The 21,245-nt window shown below is 39.6% G+C and overlaps 1 protein-coding gene across 3 annotated transcripts in view; it reads right to left on the reverse strand.

Annotated features, from left to right (window-relative positions):
* Nucleotides 1-5,279: 5,279 nt before the first annotated feature.
* The window catches only part of PLA2G4A (phospholipase A2 group IVA), a 147,296-nt gene continuing 131,330 nt past the window's right edge, over nt 5,280-21,245 (reverse strand). For all 3 annotated transcript variants that reach the window (XM_039460258.2, XM_074389828.1, XM_074389827.1), the window contains 3 exons: nt 15,100-15,295; nt 13,440-13,597; nt 5,280-6,489 (listed from right to left, as the gene is read on the reverse strand). In XM_039460258.2, the coding sequence (XP_039316192.1) occupies nt 6,358-6,489; nt 13,440-13,597; nt 15,100-15,295 (486 nt within the window). In that variant the 3' untranslated portion in view covers nt 5,280-6,357. The remainder of the gene's footprint in view (nt 6,490-13,439; nt 13,598-15,099; nt 15,296-21,245) is intronic.

The following is a 21,245-nucleotide window of genomic DNA, read 5'->3' on the forward strand; positions in this document are numbered from 1 at the left end:
CCAACGGCGGTGAGGGCCTCGTAAGCCACGGGATGTTTAAACACGCTGTGCGTCAGCCATGTGTGTTCACAGTGTTTTCCATACGTAGTCCTTATATTTCCCACCGTGTTTGCGTTCACTCTGCATAAAGTAAGAGGAAATTCGCTCCCACTAAAACACTGGGGGAAAGGGATTATGATTAAAAACTGCTTTGTTTGCAGCAGGCAATATATTCAAAAGGTGCAGATGATCATTTACATAATGAGTTTCAGCACAGCAATGGTTGAATCTTCCCTAAAATATTTCCCTCTCCAACTCGTTATCAATTTAAAATATCACCAGAGGTTTACTATCATATATCAGCAAAAATCCTCTTCTAAAATAGTAACAGAGCTACAGCATTATATACTCTGAGTAGGGAAAGTATTGTGAAAGCGTCTAAACTGGCCCCTACGACCATGTGGTAAATGAATCCCCCAAACCCGTCTCCTGTGAATACGTGAATAGCCGCAGTGATAACAAGTCATTTGCATCACGGATTTTATTTCTGAACAATCTGGTTGGTAGAAACTTCTTACTTGGACTCACACAAAGTCTTACTCCTCTTCCGCTACATACCTAGTCAGAGTTTCTAATTCTGCCCGTTCCAGTCAATTGGTATGACTGACCTGGGGCACTTGGCGGAGCAGGTATCTAAAACTATCTCGATTCATGAATGAAAAAGAAATGATTCCGTGGCTGTATCTGCCAGGAGTTCTGGAAGGGAAACTGGCAACTCGAGTGATACGTTTTTCATTCTAAGCTGAGACAATCTGAAGACAACTGTAACTGCTCTACCATCTGTGCTGTGAAATGGTTCCCACAGAAACGCCTAATACGAAGCGTCACCTTAATAACAGTCTTTTGAGTAGATTTAAGACATTGTTTCTAGCCCTGTAGGAGTCGTTTTATTCTTGGATGTTCTAGAAAATGCCTACCTTAAAATTCTAACATTCTGTGTCTCCTTTCCCACTTCACTACTGGTGCATTGAATTTGATTTCCGTGTTCTCCATCCTGTTAAATTTCATCTGGTTAGATTTAGCTTGTTGCAGCATATTTTTTAAATTATTTTTCAAAATACTTTGAGGTTTTAAGAGTTCTCAAACATAATCTATGTCTGTGGATGGATGCCAAAACAAATCCTAAAGTAATGTTAACGTACATTGAAGAGTACAGAATCCACAGCAAGGAGATAATGAACTCACTCCAGAAAAATCACCGGTCTCCTGAATCCTATTTGAATTTCGACTTAACTTTTAATACTCAACCTAAAAGCCACTTCTCCATGAAAACTTCTCATAGTTACCCCAGTTTTAATGACTCAGTTTGTAAAACCTTTGAAACAAGAATCGAGTCTCGTGCACTTTGGTATCTGTCTTAGGTCAGGTTCTCCCATGACACGCTGAAGGACTGTGCCATGATGAACCTGCTGAGAGAAGAAAGGTAACACGGGGAGAACAGCTCGGCAAAGAAATGGGTTAGTTGAAGTCTTACCTCAGCCTGATCCCAGGACAAACTCTTGAGCATGACAAGCACCAGAGAATTATCCTGACTTGTAATAAATACACATTACGGGCATCAGAGCTCTTTGTAACCCCTCATCAGTTAGTCACTGGTTGCAGGCTTCCTTAGGAGCTCAAAACCAACCAAGCATGTCTCATCAGCTGAGAACAATTCTCAGAATAAGGATGCCGCTGTAGACTTTTAGCAGCCAATATTCAGCGCTCGGAGTTGGGTGTCTAACCAGGAAAGGGGATCTGGACAGAACAGCAGCGGTTTCTTTCCGGAATTAAGTGTGGCACCTTACACATATAAGACACGCTAGATGCTGACTGATGTGTATTGTTTAGAGAATTCAACCAAAAAGGCAACTTTTTGTTTAGAGAGGTAGTCTCTCTGTTGCCCAGGCTGGAGTGTAGTGGTGCAATCTCAGTTCACTGCAATCTCCTCCTCCTGGGTTCAAGTGAATCTCCTGCCTCAGCCTCCTGAGTAGTTGGGATTACAGGCATGTGCTACCACGCCCAGATAATAATTTTTTTATTTTTAGTAGAGATGGGGTTTTACCATGTTGGCCAGAATGGTTTCGATCTCTTGACCTCGTGGTTCACCTGCCTCAGCCTCCCAAAGTGCTGGGATTACAGGCATGAGCCACTGTGCCCAGCCAAAAAGCAACTTTTCTGTTCACCACATTTTTTATTATTGGCTAGTGCTGGTTTTGCTCTTATGTTTATGCAGCAAAAGGTGGCATTAGCTGAATTTTTAATTTGCTATTACAGTAATAGAAGAAATATAAAAACCACTAGCGTGTCACAAAACTCTATCCCTTAAACTATTTGGTGAAAGCAGTTCTATGGAATTTTTAGCTTTATTTGATTTTATTTAGTGTAGAAAGGGTAGGATTTGTATTGATCAGCTATAGAAAAGCGTGTTAAAAGAATATGGATATGAAATGGGAGCCATTGACATAACCTCCTTTAATTTGTTTAGAGAATCCTCCAACTGAAATTCTGTTGCAAATTTTAAATAATGTTTAATAATATGAAACACTGTGGAGCTTACAGAAGAGATGCAAGTATGATAGGAGAGATGTTTTTCTTCTCTGAGCTATTTAGGAGTAAGTTAGCAGCGTGAAGCTCCATCACCCTGAATAGTTTAATGTGTGCTTACTACAGATTAGTATCCTCTGCTACATATCCACAATATCAGCATCAGAATCGGGATATTAGCATTGATACATTACTGTGACCAGCTCTTCAGAGACAGTTCGTATCGCACCCGCTGTTCTGCTGGCATCTTTGATCTGTCGGTGGAACACTTGGTGAAACATGAATGGAGGAATTCAGGTCAGAACAACACGTCGCCTTCAGTTGTTGTGTGTCCTTGGTCTTCTTCAGGCTGGAACAGTTCTTCTGTCCTTCCTTGACTTGCCTGATCATTATAATTTTGAAGATGACAGATGACTATACTTGACATTTCTCCCGATTTGGGTTTTCCTGGCACTTCTTCCTGATTAGATTCAGCTGCTGCACTTATGGCAGGTTAGCATGGACGCGATGCTACATTCTCGCTGCATTCTACCAGGTGGGGCAATTTCGGTCTGCCTCGCTTGTGAGAACATCGATTTTGATTAGTCTGCCAGGTTTCTTTACTAGAAAGTTACTTTTTTTTCCCTTTGTAATTGAGATTATGTAAACATCTGGTTCCTTATTAATCTATTTACATAAATATGGGGTCATTGTTTCATATATTATTCAATGGATCATAATCTGTTACTGACATTATTTATGTGAATGCTTAATTTCCAAGAAAAAGCCAGCAGGTGTCCCTTCAAGCTGCCTTACGTGTCTTTTTGACATGCCCTTATCATTCTTTGAACAATTCTGCTCTTTGGCAAACACTTCACTTCTGCTCTGTGGCAAAATAAAATGGTCTACCGTCATTTTATACTTGTTCTGCCCCAGACCTAGAATCAGCCACTTCTGTGAAGATCCTAGGTTTCTGTGGTTACATAATGGGATTTCAAAGCCGCGTTCTATGTACCAAGTACACTCATTACTATGCGGAGTGTCACTGCTCCCAGATCCTCTGAATGACAGACCTGCAGAATCTGTACACACGCCCACTGGCATGTCTGTTTATTCTCTGTATCTCTACTTATATTAACACCTGTGAATTCATATTAATACCTCCTGCTTCAGCCTACCACCACGCAAACCTGTTATTCTTCATTTTCATATTTGTAACTCCATTCCAGTGAGAAACTGGCACCCATTATATTTATATTAAGTATGTTGAATGACCTCACTGGTCCCCGCCTCCATGTGTAAGCACGCTGCACTGTCAATGCGTCCCCGTGCTCTGTGTGGACGCCCTCCTGACTCAGGTTTTAATGTCCAACTTCGATCCCGTCGATTCCCATGGCTTTGGGATTAAATTGTTTAAGGAGTTAAAGAGAAAGGGAAACAAGAAAGAGGAGCTACAGTTGAAACTTTCATAAAGTGCTTTCCGTGTTAGAACAAAAGTATTTATGAAAAGTTTAAAATTTTACACTTCAGAAGAAAGGAAATTAGTTACATACACACACTGAGCTTGTATTTTGTTGCTTTCATGGATTACACAAAATAAGTCACCTGAAACGGTACCGCTTGTACGTGGATGAGCTAAAGCAGCAGCCCTGTCATGGGTGTGAACAGTGAACAAGCTGGAAACCTTGTGCTCGCCTGAGAAAGGCAAGGAGCCAAGCCAAAAGTACTGGGCACGTTGTTGATTTGGGGGAAGGCTAAGGGGCCATCTCGCTTGTCAGTCATTCTTTGAAACAAATAAATAATGAAAAAGAAAATGCACAGATTTAGTTGGCCATCCAATGTGTGTTTTTATAAAATCAGAATTCTAGTAAATTCATAAATGAACAAATGGGAAAGCTGGATTAGATGAAAAGCCTGTTACTGTAGTCTAGAAACTAAAAGCGTGTGAACAAAGGGAAAGCAAGTGTCCTATTTGGTCTCGTCTTTAAAATGACTGTCACTCAGGTGTCCGTCTATTTCTAGAGGGCACCACAGATGGTGACATATAGGCCATAAGGTCCAGGGCACAGGGATCGGGTTCAGAGTTTAGTCATCTGGGCCATGGTTCTTAACCTCTCTAGTCTTGTTTCTTTACAGGGGTATTTGGAAGGATAAATCAAATACAAACAATATTGCCAATGTTTGAACAAATAGAGAAAATTAATTGTACACCTCCCGCTCTGCCTTAGGCCCGTTGGTCCCGTCTGTTTCCACAATGTGCTTGGTGCTCCACCTGGGGAACGTCTGCTCCTTCCTCTGCCAGCAGCGCTCCTCCTCTGGACAGCCACAGGTCTTGCCCCTCCGCTCCTCACCTCTACCGTGATGAAATCACACACCGCTAACCCTTCCCATCTCCTCCCTCCCCTGATTACTTCTCTTCTTAGCGCCCAGCACTCTCTAACATTCTACACACGTCTTTGTCATGTCATCTTGGGCCGTCTCCCCCAGAGTGCGATCCTCGGGACCGTTCAGCCAAGTTAAGGTACAGTCCATGCGCTTTTCAGCCCCCTGCCACAGGCAGGAACCCTGGGCCAGCCCGAGCCGTTCAGGATGCTGCGGCCTCCGCCCGCTCACAGACGCAGCGCTTGGTTCGGTCTTGCCACTGTGGTGCCTCCAGATCCTGAGATCCTGCAACGTGCCTGACAGCACGTGGTGGGCACTCACTTGTTGCAGGCGTACATCAGTGAACAACAGAATGAACGTTCAAGGCTTCCCTTTATTGTTTTCTTGTCTTTCCTCATAGGCAGGAATGTGAAAGGTGAGAGGATAAAAAGACAAATGAATAAAGAGCTTAAAGAAAGGTAATCCAAGGAAAGAAGAATGGCAGGAAGTGAAGACAGGGAGGATCTTAGCTCTGGAACATTCTGAACCAGATCAGTCCAGCTGCAGCGGAGACCACGGAGCTGTCATCGTGTTCCCAAGACAAACCTCGCAGATGCAAAAGGCAAGCCACTTACTAAGCTTGATTCAGCCCTTGCCACTTTTTTTGGGTTATTCTCTGAGGTCAAGTACACTGGTATTGGATAAGCGGTCCAGGATAATACCAGCAAAGTGAGGCGTTACATCAGACGTGGTTGTGTATCTATTTTCTGCTTAATGAATAAACATGTACCACTTGCTGAACAAATGATATATTCCTCTTTTCAGAAAATACCCATGATTTAAAATTTAAAAAGTTTCACACTTGAGTTTAGGATGAATGCCTTTTGCGTTTGAAAGCAGTGAAAATGAGAATCTTTCACAGCAATAGTGCCATATCTCAAATAGAATAACGAAAAACTCAGTTATCTCATGCTTATTTGTACATTGATGTATTTATTTCATATGTCTATATATGCATATATAAATAAAAATAGTGTTGTCTCATGGGATGAATCAGTCTAGTCAGTGAATATCATTCACACATAATGGGAAGTCTTATTGATATCGAGCGGTTAAATATTTTAAAAGAAAAAAACATTTTTAAAAAGAACACATGTAAGCAAGTTGGTGAGAAATGTTTAAAAAGACAGTATATGTCCCTACATTTGTATCAGGAAATTCATACTGACTGAAAATGTAGCTAAGTATATCCTTACATAATCAACATTGTTTGTCAACCTAACGACCTTATAATAGTAGTATTCTCATGCAGCTAAGTCACTGCGACTCTGAGTGTCAGCCAGTCTCTCATGAGCAGTACAACTATCTGTACTGTACTTTTATTAAATCCAGTTGTCACGGAATTGCAAACTGCCTCAGCATCAGAAACTGCTGCCCTTTCCAGCACACGAACTATGCTTTGGGTTTACTTAGAAACTCCTTGTTGAAAAATCTCCTTGCCTCAACATTACTAAGGGAAACAGAGCAACGAGACGGATTCTGTCTTCTGTACTCAATGCTTTCGACCATGGCTTCCTTGATGACCTGCAAACAGATACAAGGTGTATCATCAGTGCTGCTATTAACTCATGTATACGTTTTTTAATCAAAAGTCTAATTAATCTTTTATTATTCTTTTTCACAGATATGAATAGAAATCTATGAGTCATGCATACACATTTAAATTCAACATCCCACCACTGTTCTTATCAAGCTTATATTCAGCTACCGTTCCTTCCCTCGCCAGGGAAGGAAGTATTATGAAAATGTTCTAGATTTTGTGCTGATAAATTTGGGAATAAAATGGTAACATGGTAAAGTTATGTTGGCTCTGCCCTTTACAAAAAAAAAGAGATAACAGGGAAGAAAACAAGTAATTACTAAGTCTACAACCTGTGTTCTTTATAACTAGCGGGCAAGCAGAAATGAAGACCACCAGGAAAGTGAAAGCTTGTCCTTCCCAGTGGAGGAAGAAGGCATTGCTGCAGAACCGCCCTGCTTCCTCAGCTGAACCAACACAGTTATCAAACGTGAGCCGCCTCTATCGAGAAAACACCACGTTCTGTGATTTCACTGGTGAAAAGGAATTAGTGCTTTTTATTCAGAATACATATACCTGATGTATATTCTTTACCTACACCCAGGTTAATGGTAACCAGAAGAAAATACAGAAAACTAGAGCCTCTAGGAATTGCTATTTCAATTGTCATACACTGGTTTTGGTATGAAGTTAACCGAGTTAGAATTTGGTGAAAAAAGAGAACATTCAGAATTTGGTAGATACAGTTATTGAAGAGCAATGGAAATGGGCTTTGGAAGAAGGCCTGCAGAGTCACCTTGTCTCTGCCCCTGCGTCAGAACCTCGTTAAAATCAGGAAGAGTCCATTCCCCAGGACAATCCTCATTTCTTCCCAATAACCAATGAGGTAAATGTTTCTGAGCACCAAGAACAGAGGCAACTCACGGAGTTATTCCACAGTACCCTTTATTCTCTACCTCAGGGACTGTTAAGCAACATTAAGGTACATACAGTCCCTGTGCCTTTCAGTCTCCTGCCACAGGCAGGAACACTTGGCCAGTCTGAGCAGTTTAGGACGCATGGCCTCCTCCCACTCACACCTGCTGTGGCCCACTTGGCCCTTGGAGATGCATGCTCAGAGGGATTCTCCCCTGACGTGCAAGCTCGCTGGGAAAGCATGCCTCATTGCCTGGAGGAGATCGTGTTTGCGCCACTTAAACATGTGATATCTAAGGGGTGGAAACATGCGATTATTTTTCTGTGACTTTATGTCACAGATGCCCAAGAAGCAGTTTGGAAAGAGGGAGCTATCACAGGAATGTGATTCTTCTATATGCCTTATTTTAAAACGTAATATATGTAATCATCTTCTGGGGAAAATGGGCTCAAATACGTCTGAATCTGTTAAAGTAAAATGAGATTTGCTGATCCCATTTTTCTCATAAATAGGGAAACGTAATCCTGTGATGACAAAAGATGCTTCAGACCTACAAAGGAGACTTTGACCAAGGGCCGCCAGGTACAAATGCTTCTTGGCTGTGTGGGATGGAGGGAAATTAGTCTAAATATATGAGCCTGTTTCCTCTTCTTTAAAATGGAAATAATGTACTAATTGGGGATTCTGTGGGGGATTGGAGATCATTTCTATAAAGTCCTTTGCACAATGCCTAGTACATAAACATTCTACAACTATTACGCTTGTTATTTTTTAATCTGACGACATGTGATGAAAACTGGGAATCTAAATTCGAAGTGAAGCTATAAAATTGATAAGAAATAAACACACCAGCTATATAGCCAAGAATTAGCTTATGACATTGTGTAAGTCAGCACATCAATTCTGCTATTCAAAGTGTCCTACTACAACTGCTTTTTTAAACTCCCCCTGCCTTTCTAGAGATGCCTATCAGCAAATTTATCAGTCGGTTTTTCCTTCTCACAACAATCCAAGAAACATCAACCCTCACTGCATAAAAGTGTCCAAATAAATTAAAAAACAACTGTTTGCTTTCTGAACACCCAAAAAGCATTAAAATAAAAAGGACCATTGAGAAAATTAAACTGACAGTGACTGCTGCTATCAATTCCTTCATAATGAATTCATGAACATAAAAGAAATCAGCAATATCAACATCAGGAACTAGTGGATTTAGTGTAACTGGACCTCAGCTGGAGTTCCTAGTGAGCAAGCCATTCTGAGAAAGGAAACCAACACGCGCAGCGCTGAAAACCCCAAATTAGAATGTGCACGTTCAACCACTAGGGGGCACATTAACACCATGAAACCGTTAGCCAGGTTTTCCTGATTACTGCAGAAAATACCCTGTTCTTGGGAGTTGCAGTTCTGTGACAGAAAAAACCAAGCCTAGTACTAGATCAGTTATTAAATCCAAACCTTTTAGTATCCTATATGATACAAATACAGGTATTCCAAAAGGCATTATGCTAAATTTAAATCTTTATAATTATACAAGAAGTCGTCTTAAATGGTGTGTATCTCTTTCATTCTTCCCTGAAATTCAATGAGATTCCAAGTACTTCCCTTCAGTGTTACCCCAGCAAACGCCCGCACACCTCAGCTTTCTCCATCCCACCGCCTACCCCATGTCTTCTTTTACTTCTGCCACTCAACAGCCCCCTATTGCTGAACCAGATCCCTTAAGTCTTTGGTAATGACTTAAAGCAGAAAATAAGAAAAACGAGCACATAAAATGTGACCTTACCCCCACATAAGAAACAAATTTGTATAGGTCATATTAGAAGCAATTTACAAACAAATATTGAGTTATCACAGTAGAAAATAAAAAGCCCAAGAGAGAAAGTTACAGTATATTTTTTTAGAGAAGTAAAAATTACGAATATAGGAGAACACAAGAAGATATTTAGGTGTAAATTACTGTGAATTTGCTGGATAATGCCTGCCTTTTTAATAAGAACTGAAATGTAAGGAAGGCAGAGAGTTTATCAGGCTTGTCATTTTTTTTTTTTTTAATCGCAGCACTTAGAACATGGAAAGTACATAATAAATATTTTCAAAATTCATAAATACACAGAAGGTGCTCATTAGAGGTTGACTGACACGGGACAGCATAGGGACAATGAGACCAGATGAGTTAAAGGACAGGCAGGGTTTTATAAGTGGAGCAGAAGACGGGGCATTCTCCGTAGAAGAATAGCCATATGAATAGGCTGCAGATGGAAGGTTGTGGCGTGCGTCAGAGACGTCTGGGAATCGGTTGGCCTGGCTAGAATGAAGGCGTGTCTGGGAAAAAACTAAGAAATAAGGCTGCTTGAGACAGATGGTTGAAAAGTAAGGAATGAAGGAGAAAAGACATCAGCCTCATCTCAGATCTCCATGTCACTGTGACTTCCAGCAATCTGCCTAAATAATCCATGACTTAGTTTCCTCATATATAAATAAATTAAAAAATTTAAAACCCCCACCTCATAGGCTAGTCTTGAGTGTTAAACATTTGGGGAAATATTTGGCTTATATGAAGCACTCAAAACTTTTCATTGTTATTTCTGTGTGGTACCCTTAGTTCCTAATACAGTTTCTGGCACACTAAATAATAAATATGTGTTGAATTAATAAATAAATGAGACAGAGATTACAGGCAGCATTAAAGGTAGATAAGTTATGGCCTAATATATTAGGGAATAATACATAATAATCAGCTTCTAAATTATTTCTAAAAGATAAGAACGTTGACTTGTACCTACACACCCTTATCAAGGTGAAGAAATATTAGTAAATTAAGAAATAAGTACCAATACTTCTGGATGTGGACGTAACCTCATTTTAATTAACATCTAATGTTTAGCACTTTGAATAATTAAGAAAAAGAAAATCTCATTACTTTGCATCACTGGCATATGCTGAATAAACTGACACATAACTGGTTCTAAGAATATGCCTATTAAGTTAATAATTTGAGTAAGTGAGACTGGGAAACTATATATTTTCCTGTGCTAGCAAATTAACATGTCCTAGAAAAGAAATCTCAGAAGACGTATTTCTTCCAGATCAAAGTGGTGGTTTAAGAGCAGAGTATGTAGCCAAACTGCGTGGGCAGGCATGTACTGCATACAAATTCCCCACGACTGGGAACTCCGCCTCCACCCAGCCAGCAGCACCTTGCGTCCCGACACCTGCTACCCACAGTAAGTCAATGACATTTAAACATCCATCATGAAAACTGTACTGCAGATTTACCTCAGGTGTCAGGCATTGTGATCCGTATCTCTAAAGCATACAACATAAATAAAGCAAGTCACTGTTTTTAAGGGGTTTATAGTTTATAATTGAAAGCCAAAAACTAGGAACGCTAGTAACAATTATTGTCATGATTATATTCGCTGCTTCAGTCTACTGAGTGTCTATTACACGCCAAGCCCTTCAGTTACATTACTTTACTTAATCCCCATCCTGATCCTACATGATACGTACCATCACTTCCCTTTACAAAACAGGAAAGCAACATTTAGAAAGGTTAACCAGCATGTCCAAAGTCAACCGAATACCCAATTTGGTCAGACTCCAACGCCTCTGCAACACACCCCGCCAACCCCCCAATCACGTGTCTACCAGGGTAAGTCACTATACGTTAAGTTTCTGAAGGGGGAAAAAAAAAAAAATGAAATGCTCCTGTAATTGTAAAAGCATCGAGACAAGGTTCAGTGAAAAGGAATTTGGGAAGATCAAGCAAGAGCAGAAACCTGATGCTATGAGAACCCCGGGCCGCTGTCATGACGTGAGCAGAAACAGAGCAGAAACCCGCTAAAGATAAACTGAAGTGCAGCTTTGGCGAAGCAGGCCAGCTAGGATCTCTTGATAAAATGAGGCAATAGGAGGCTGCAGCCGGCTGATACAGCATGGCCTCGTCAAAGCAAAAATTTAGGTCAGAGTGAACTGAAGAGGAAACGTTGCCTTAAGCCACAGTGGTCACAGTTGCAAAGTCGAAAACTGTTGTCTGTGAAATTGGCAGAGAAGTGACTATGCATTGTAAGAGTTTATAGTCACAATATCCATTCACTATTTACGAAGAACGCTGATGGTCTATGGCAATAAACATACACTGGGTTGCTGAAGTGCGAATCAGTATCCTACTCCATTCAAATGGTGTGGGAGTCAGTTCGTTAATCATGGAGCCTAATGAACTCTCCAGCATCCTAACCTCAGCAGAGTTTTGCCGCTCTTTCAGTACCATCATTTATAAACAAGTTTTGATTCTGATAAAAAGGAGTTTTCTTAAAGTGGAGAAGGAGGGAGTCACTAAGGAAGAGGTAAAATGTCAGCTATTTGGTATTCAGTGAAAACTGAATTTTTTATCTGTTGATGAAATATGCACACACACACACAAAGAGGAATTACGTGAACTTGAGTCTCAATGTTCATGTAATTCAGGAGAAGCCTACGTTCATTTGTTCACTCAAAAATATTTACTTACTGTCTGAGCTGGCATTACCTGTACAATTTTGTCTATGTTGTTAATATGGGGCATTTGCAAAGGTCTTTGGGTATAATCCCCATAAAACTTCAGGGGTACAAGATACGGACGTGTATAGGTAAGGTTCCCATTTACTGAACAGCTTCTCTGATCATGCATCACCCAATTAAACATTCACTATTACAATTATTATAGGTCCCACCACACCTGAGGCTCAAAAAGTTTAAGGAGCTTATTCAAAGTCACGTGAGTGGCCCCCATATGGGATTTAAAGATGATATAAAGCCCATGACCTTGTCTATACATGTGGTGACAGAAACAGTAGTAGAAGCAATTAAAAACTGCTTAATTCTCAGAACTGAAGGACTTGAAGATACAGAAAGGACTGTCCTTCATGGCTAATGCTTTTTCGTCAAGTTTAAAAAATATTTCCCTGGGTCAAAGTTATAGAGATATTCCCCCGTGTTGTATTCTAGAAACTTTGTTTACTTTTATACTCCAATCTACCGTCTATCTGGAATTGGCTTTGTTGATAATGTGAAAGATGTCAATTTAATATTTTTCCTTGTGAATAATCATCCGATTGCTTTTTCCTTACAGATAGTTACAAATTTATTCAAATATTGTTTTATTTAGTGCTACTGTCTGTCCTTGGACAGTGTCATGTTTTCTTAGTTATATTAAGTTAGCTCACAAAATCTAACTAAAGCCCATATAAGCAGAACACTCATTCACATATTCTGAGTTGCTTTGTGCCGTTTACACAGTCACCAAAAAGACTGGTAAATCAGGCATGATGCCTTTCCTTCTTCATTTAATTTTTTTGTTTTCTGTTTTTCTAATGCTCAAAATCCAATTAGGCTAATGAACTTAAGCTTTCACAACGATAATCATTTGTCAGACACTGTGATTTGGAACCACAAGCCAATGATTTCAGTTACAGAACAGTGTTCCTAAATGGTATGTTAAAAATGAAAGGATTTCACCTAGGCACAGAATCTTAGCAGAAGATAGACTAGTGATAGTAAAGATTGATACTGAAGACCGTGACTTTTTCTAAAGCAAAGTATACTTGACATCCCAAGGGCTAAAAATAGGGAAGGCTGTTCCCTTTTGTGATAACTGCCCAAATTCACAAACAGAAAACATGTAAAATCATAAATGTATTTGTTAAAATTCATGTCATATTTTTGCAGGTTAACTACACTTCTGATTACATTCGTTTTCATACTCATATTTCCTTTTTGTCACTTTTCTTCCTTATTTTATCATAAATAGATACTTTGGGAAAGAAACAGATTATTAACTAATCATTTGATAAAATAATAAGCATAGAATAAGCTTCCTTATTTGTCAGATTTGTAGGGTTCTTCTGGAGATTAGCCAAATAATTCATGAAAAGTAAAGTGACACGTTTTGGGTGGTGTCATTCATAACACTTTTAAAAATGTGTAATTAAAAAGAGGCATTGGTGCATTTATGCGGTATGGAAGTCATTTGAAATAGTGGCCATAGGAGATACTTACATCAATGTTGTTTAGAGTATTGAAATGCATGAGATCATGTAGTCTTCTGAATGCTTGATTTGGATATTGAAAATTGAAGGTTGAAAATGGTGATTCTGGGTCATCAAAAATATCAAAGTCAGCAATTTCTTTCTCTTCCTCAGTTTCCCTTGGAACACCTAAATACCAGAAGAGTCACAAAGAGTGTTATTTTGAACACTACAAACTATCTCTAAAACCCGAGGAATGAAACATGCAGACGTAAAGACAGCAGTGGGAGTCCCGCAGAACCAGGTACTCTAGTATCTCTGGACTTCTCAGTTCTGTGTGTTCTGACCGGGTGACATCCAGCTGCCATATCTGCCATCTCTGTGCCCGAGGGCTTCCTCTTCTGCCCTGCAACTCTAGGAGTCTGCTTGGCCCACTGGCAGCAGGCTGGAAATTCTGACAACATTGTATCCCAGGCAGTGGTCAGCCAAAGACTCCAGGGAGTTAGCATCTGAATGCTCCATTCCCCTGCCTGTTGGGGTGTGTGTGGGAAGCATGACTGCGGGACACGGGTCTATTCCGTTTCTTAATCTTTCCCAGCGGGTCAAGTTCCCGTTGTGGTAGCTGGCTTGCTAACACGGTTGTGCTGCCTTCCTTCCCTTGACCACTTCCCCATTTCCTTACTGATAAACCAGTGTGTTCCCCAGCTTTTCCAAATAAACTGTTTGCACAGGAGTCCTTTTCTCAGAATCAGTTTCTGGGAGAGCCCAAACCCAAAACATTATGTGACTGTCTTCATGCCGTGGAAATCCCCCTCGCTGAGCCAACTGCTCAGTGAGCCTCTCCTTGAGAACGGACAGCGACAGGAAATTCACTGGGTTTCGAGTATTCCACTGTCTGATAACTAAAAATGTCAGCGATTTCCACCTTCTCCTGTGCTGAACTATATGCTTTACAATAATCTTCATGCCTATCGATTCTTTCTGAGAAATCTAGAAAAATGCCATTTTCTTCAGCATATTCCCATTACTCATCCTCCCTATTTTTTTGTGTCTTTCCATTCACAAAATGGAAAATACATTTTCTGGTCCTAAAATATGGTTTTTAGAGCTTTAAGCATCCTGCATGTCAATCTTCAGATCTCCTTTGTTTAATCAACATTTTCCAGGATACATAAGAGTCAAGAGAATCATCTAGATATAGTGAACAAAACAAACAAACAAAGGCTACATCTCAAACTTGATTCTTGTTTTCTATGAAATACAACACCACACACTGAAATTGCTAGCCATGGTGCACTACTAGATTATGTTAATCTTGTGGTCAACTAAAATTCCCAGAAATTCACAAACTTTTTCTGAAATAAGAGCTTTCTTATAAGGGTGATAGTCAAAAATATTTGATTAAAAATCCATCAGAACAAACATAACTCAAAGCATTGAAATAAAATCCCAGAGATTTTGGTTAAACTAGTCGTTGACTTTTCAGTTTCTGGACTGTGAGCAACTCAGGGGATCTTGGGGTAAGAAAGGGGAAGTATTTGAGGTCTCAGATAGTATCTACTTATCAAGGTAAGGCAAGCATTCAATAGTGTACTAGCCGGTACGGCAGTGCCAGAGTGAAACAGTTGAGTATCAGTTTTGCTACCCTACTTAATTTCTATTTTATGGAATACAACCTACTCCCCACATACCTGGAGACTTGTACTTTCTGAAGTTGATGTTGGCCAGCACAAAGTGGATGATAGTTGGACAATCTTTCTCCATGTCAGGATTCTTTGGTTTAAAGACATAGCACTCCTTCAGCCCTTCCCGATCAAACACGTAAGGATCGATCTTTGGAAACGGGAGCTTGTTCATTTTAGCCCACTTTTCTGCAAGTAGAAGTTCCTATAGGAAAGAGGCATTTGGGAATTTTCAGTTTTCATTGATTCAGTTGCTCTGACCGTTATTCAGTACTAACTAGCTGTCTACTCTGCGCCAGCAATGTACTCCTTGTTAGGATGAATCAAGACCCTGTTCTCAAGAAGCTCATCAATCTCAAAGAAATAAAAAACAAAGTCACTATTGCTACGTTAAATCTTGGCACAAGGCTAGCTCCACAGCAGGCATTTGAAAAATTTTTGATGAACTGAACTGAGCAAAATTAATGTTGAAGAAGCTGCTAGAGAAAAAAAAAAAACATTATGGGCTCAGAGAATTTATAACCATGTGAATGTTTTTTGATCCCTCAGGAGTAGAAAAGGAACCTGTCGATGCAGAATAAATAAATAATCCTCTTACTGGATTTTTACCTGTATCATCTCCACCAAAGTGTTAAAAAGTGCCCGTCAAAACTTCATTCATTTTACGTAAACAAAAATATTTGAATTACTCTGAATCAGCTTTTTGCCTTCTTTTTATGAAAAGAAGGTGAACCTGTGGCCTGAATGTTGCTATTACATGTAATGGCAAGAGAGGACTGTACGGACGTACCAAGAGTTTAACGGTTGTGGCCAATTGTATGATGGTTTCCGCATATTACCTCCCTTCCTGGTAAAAGGATTAGACAGTCCCAGCAGATTGAGAAGACACACAGAACGGAGTCTCCACAGGTGATTTACGACTGCTGGCATGTAACTGGCCCAGAAATACATGCTTGTGGTCAGCCACTGAGATTTGAGGTTGGTCTGTCTCTGCACCAAAGCAGGCTAACTCAGTGGGTAAGCGCCTCCAAAATTAAATTTAAACTGGAGACCAGAAATCAATATGGAGAGATGCAGTGACGAGACCTCATTTCCATTTATGTGCGTCTTCAGGGAGAGTGGAAATAAGCAGCAGCAGAATATTGTCGTGGTAAAAGCACAGACTCTGGGATCTGATGCCCGAGTCCAAATGCAAGCTCCCTGGCCTCGGGCATGTTTCTTAACTCAGTGTCTCCACACTCAGATATAAAATGTGGATGATAAAAATCATACCTATCTCATAGGATTGCTATTAGAATTAAATAATACTTTACAGTGCTTAAAACAGGGCTTACCATATACTAAGTGCTATGCAAATGTTTAATTAATTAATGCCAGTCAAGAGAAGAAAAGAGATGAAAAAAAAAAAAAGAAAAGTAAGGAAAACAGAAGAGGAAAAAGAAAGGGAAGGAGATAGGAACATTAGAGAGGAAAATTCCTAGAGAGACGAAGTTTTGGGGACACTGTCACTAGAATCTTAACTTGTTTTTAACCACTCTTGTCATCACACTGATTCATTCAACAACAATCAATAGTAGCCGATCTGGGTTCCATGTTAGAAAAGGGGACCTAATAGTGAGTACAACATTCATGGTCCTTGTTGTTAGATCTATGGCCTTTTGGGTGAGAGACAGCAATCAAATAACGCTTTGTGTTTCAAACTGTGATAAATGCCAGGAAAAAAAAATCCAAGTTGAGACTCTGCTGTACACCTGGACTATTTCCTCAGAGTATCTGTAAATTCATCCAAAAGTTATTAGTGAGCACCTGCTATGTTCTAAGCATTCGAGACGGGCTGTCCTTGAAGGCTTGGAATTTTGTAAGTCAACAGGAAAGATAAATAGATATTATAGTAAAGTATGATAACAGCAGGAAGGTGCTGTTGATTGTGGCCCTGGGTTGTGCAGTGTGAAAGGCTCAGCTCCAAGACAGGCATCCTAAACCCTGCTAGCCGGATGACCTGAGACAAACTAATGAAACATCACAGCTCACCAAGAAACAAGTTATCTTTGGTAGCTGCCGCGTACAGTGATAGTCCCCCACAGGCAATGCAGAGATACTGAGGAACAAACACACACACAGACCAGATTATTCATTATCCCTAACACAGCAGCCTCCCAATCCCATCTCATCTCTATTTCACCTGTTCCTTATTTATCAGCAAGTCATTTTCTATCTCCGTAAAATAAAGCTAATACTATCGCCTTTCTCATAGGAAAGCTGAGAGGATTACATGATAAAATGTACAAAGACCTCGGTAGTTTACATTAGAAGAAAAACAAGTACTTTAACATAGGGCCTTCCATTCAGAGAAAAATATACTTTCCCTTGAACTTTCACTGCCATTTTTCCTTCCAAATGTCATGCATTTTATGGTAATCAATTCTCTCTCAATACCATTAGGAATAAAAAGCTAGGAGAACAAATGATGGAATGTATATGAGAGCATTTGCTTCCTAAACTATTATTCTAAATACAATTACATTTCACTGAAAATCCCATATGGATATAAATAATTTTTTGTTTGAAACTTGAGAAAGCTTTTATCACCAATCTCTTCTTTTTTTCTTCTATTCAGCTGAATTAATCAGCTTGTTATTTCTTGTCTAGCACCGCTCACAATTGTTCACTCATGATTATTCAACATCAGAATAAAAGCAAAAGTTCACAGTGTGGAGCAACTGCGTGAGGGCGAGGAAAAGAAAGAGCTTTCTGGTGTTTACAAACATGACTCACGGGTATGACCAACGATGTGTGGATGCCGGGGAAAGAGGAACAGGGAAATATGTGCGGTAAGAGTGAGGCTATTTTTAGACGGATCACTTCACGATAGAATTAGGAAGAGATGGAAACTTTCCCTTTCCTTATGTGACCCTGATGTGGAAAAGATTAAAAACAGATGATGGCAAGGACAGTGATTACAGAATGGATAAGGCATTTCCTCTCCGGTGCCTCGTTTCTGCAAAGACCAAGAAACCATGACACAGACTATGAGTAAAGGGCATTAGATTTTAGAAAGCATTTTAAAAGATTTCCGTGAACAAAAAAATTGCTGCTCCACAGATTACAGCACTAAGCCAGAACTATGTTCTGTGATAACGATCCATTTGGTTCTTGTTTGACATGTCAGATACTTCATATATTCATGGACTGATTTACGATAAACTTACTAACTACAATGACTTTCTGTGGGATAAAAAGTTGGCAGTATCCTTCAAAGAGATACTTTGTAAGATGTCTGTGCTCATTTTCGTGTTTTGGGGGTTTGTTGTTTGTTTGTTTGAGACAGAGTCTCGCTCTGCTGCCCAGGCTGGAGTGCAGTGGCCCGATCTTGGCTCACAGTAACCTCCACCTCCCAGGTTCAAGTGACCCTCACCCTCCTGAGTAGCTGGGATTAAAGATGCCTGCCACCACACTTGGCTAATTTTTGTATTTTTAGTAGAGATGGGGTTTCACCATGTTGGCCAGGCTGGATGTGCTCATTTAAAACATCACTAAGAAACTTGAAGGAGAGACAAATAAAAAACAAATAAATGAATATTATAAGTAAATGTTATTTCTAAATAACAGAAATGTATTCAAAACATAGTATATAGCATTTATATGACATTTATTTATATACAAAAATATGTAAATATATATTTTAAATATATGAAACAACACATTTATTTATAAAAATACAAACAAAGGCCGGGTGCAGTGGCTCTCACTGTAATCCCAGCACTTTGGGAGGCCGAGGCAGGCAGATCACAAGGTCAGGAGATGGAGACCATCCAGGTCAACATGGTGAAACCCCTTCTCTGCTAAAAATACAAAAAAAAATTAGCTGGGCGTGGTGGCACGTGCCTGTAATCCCAGCTACTCAAGAGGCTGAGGCAGGAGAATTGCTTGAACCCAGGAAGCGGAGGTTGCAGTGAGCCGAGATTGCACCACTGCACTCCAGCCTGGGTGACAGAGCAAGACTATCTCAAACACACACACACATATATACATAAAAAATAAATTGTCTTGCCATTAGAGAAAGTCAGATTTCTTTTGTCTCTATGCAAACCAAGAATATGTGGTTTCTATTTTACAATGTTTCTCATTATACGAAACCTATTTTTAAGATTAGGGAGATGGACGGCATATAAGTAAACCTCCAGAATCTTAAAAAATGATTGAAGCAAGTAATATAAAATACAACAGACGGAAACTACAAGTTAGAATTAATTATTCTTCAGTTATAGTCACTCTTACTTTTAACAAAAGGCATGCTGGTATTAGGCACTAAGAGCTTTATAATGCCAATAGGCATGAAAATAATTTTCTGTATCTCATGTTGTAGAGAGTTTACATAGCACTTTGTAATTCTGGTTAATTATTCACAAGGAGGTTACCATCAACTCAGAAAATATGTAAAGGGAAATTAATGTCAGTTAACATAATATCTACTCATCACAAGACATCTGATTCTCAATATGCGTGACCAGTATGAGTGCAGTGGGTTGAATGGCAGCTCCCCATAAAATAATCCATTCCCTAATCCCTTAGCCCTGTGAATATGACATTATTTGGGGAAGGACTCTTTGCAAATGTAATTTAATTAAGGATTTTGAGATTAGATCATCTTGGATGATATAGGTGGGCCCTAACTTCAATGACAATTATATGAGATACAAGAGAGGACAGGCACACAAAAGGGAAGGCCATACAAAAATGAAGGCGGAGATTGGAGAGAAGAACCCTCAGGGCAAAACCTGGAAAAAGCAAGAAAGGGTTCTACTGTGAAGGCTTCAGAGAGACAGTAGAGCTGTCACTGCCGTCATTTCAACTTCTGCCCTCCGGAACTGCGAGAGAATCTATTTTTGTTGTTGTAAGTTGCCATGTCTGGGGGTATTTGTTACAGAAGCTCCAGGAAGATAGGAGGAGAGGTAAAACTGGAAGTATGCATTAAATGCTGTGCTCTTTTCTTCACCAGGCATTGTAGACCGGTGCCCCAAAGCCAACACTTAGAACGATCTGGCCATGATGCGGGACCACCCTAAGCATTGTAAGTGAATGATATGTGGAGATTCTTAAACAGGTCATGCCCTCGTTTCAACAAATAAGTCAGGTGATTATGGAAAAAATACAGATTCTTTTTCCTCATTAGTGGGTTTAAATGGAATTCTGACCCTAAATAAAATATAGGCAGATCAGTTTCATGTAAATCCCTTCCTTCCATCATGTGTGCAGACTGCCTCATTTCAAACGTTCCTTTCCTCTCTCCTTCCCTCATTGCCTCTTTCTCTCTTTTTTCCCCTCCTTCTTTCCTTGAATAATTTTTAAGAGAATAAACCCATTCTCCTGGCTGCTTCTCATTAAGCATTTAAATGAACACTGAAAAACTCAGCCAGATTTATGCCTAACCTATGGCAACACAATATAACCTGATTTATGGGATAATAAATCTATTACTCTCCCTAAAAGTTAGTAACATAAAGGGGAAAATAATATCCAGTAGTCAATAAATTATATATTCCTTGCTTGCTTTCTCCCGAGTAAAACCCAAAGCCCCTTCATTTTCCCTAAATTCACAGCCTGTCAATTTCGTATGCTTGAGTATGAAGACTTTGGCTTATTTTCATGACCAACAATCAATCTCATTGATTGTCCTTGGATGAGCCCTAATGGCACACTAAATTCATATATTATAAATCTAAAATATTAAATGGTTAACAAAAAGAAACTTGACAAATTGAAACACAAAGCTGCTTTTGTTAGATAATAATAATATTTGGAATCACGAACTCTTTACATTGGACTACTATTAGGGTATGTGCTAACTAAGCTAAAGAAATTAATGTCACTTACATTGACGTCACTGACTTTCAAGGCCAGTTACATACAACACAGACACAACATAAACTGTGGTTGCTTTAATCAAAGGACATGATCTCCAGCTTTCGACATCTTCTTGCCAAAATATGACATTTAACTATATGAAATGCTAGAATTATCTGTAAATGTGAAACAAAGTCAATGGTTCTAGTTTTGCCCAGCATTTAGGTACTAGTATTTTGTGAAAAGCAGTGTCCATATTTCAGTCTCAAAAACAGGAAATGATTCACTATGTGATTCCCTTATAACATCAT

This window comes from Saimiri boliviensis, chromosome 19, assembly GCF_048565385.1.
Source record: "Saimiri boliviensis isolate mSaiBol1 chromosome 19, mSaiBol1.pri, whole genome shotgun sequence".
Lineage (NCBI taxonomy): Eukaryota > Metazoa > Chordata > Mammalia > Primates > Cebidae > Saimiri > Saimiri boliviensis.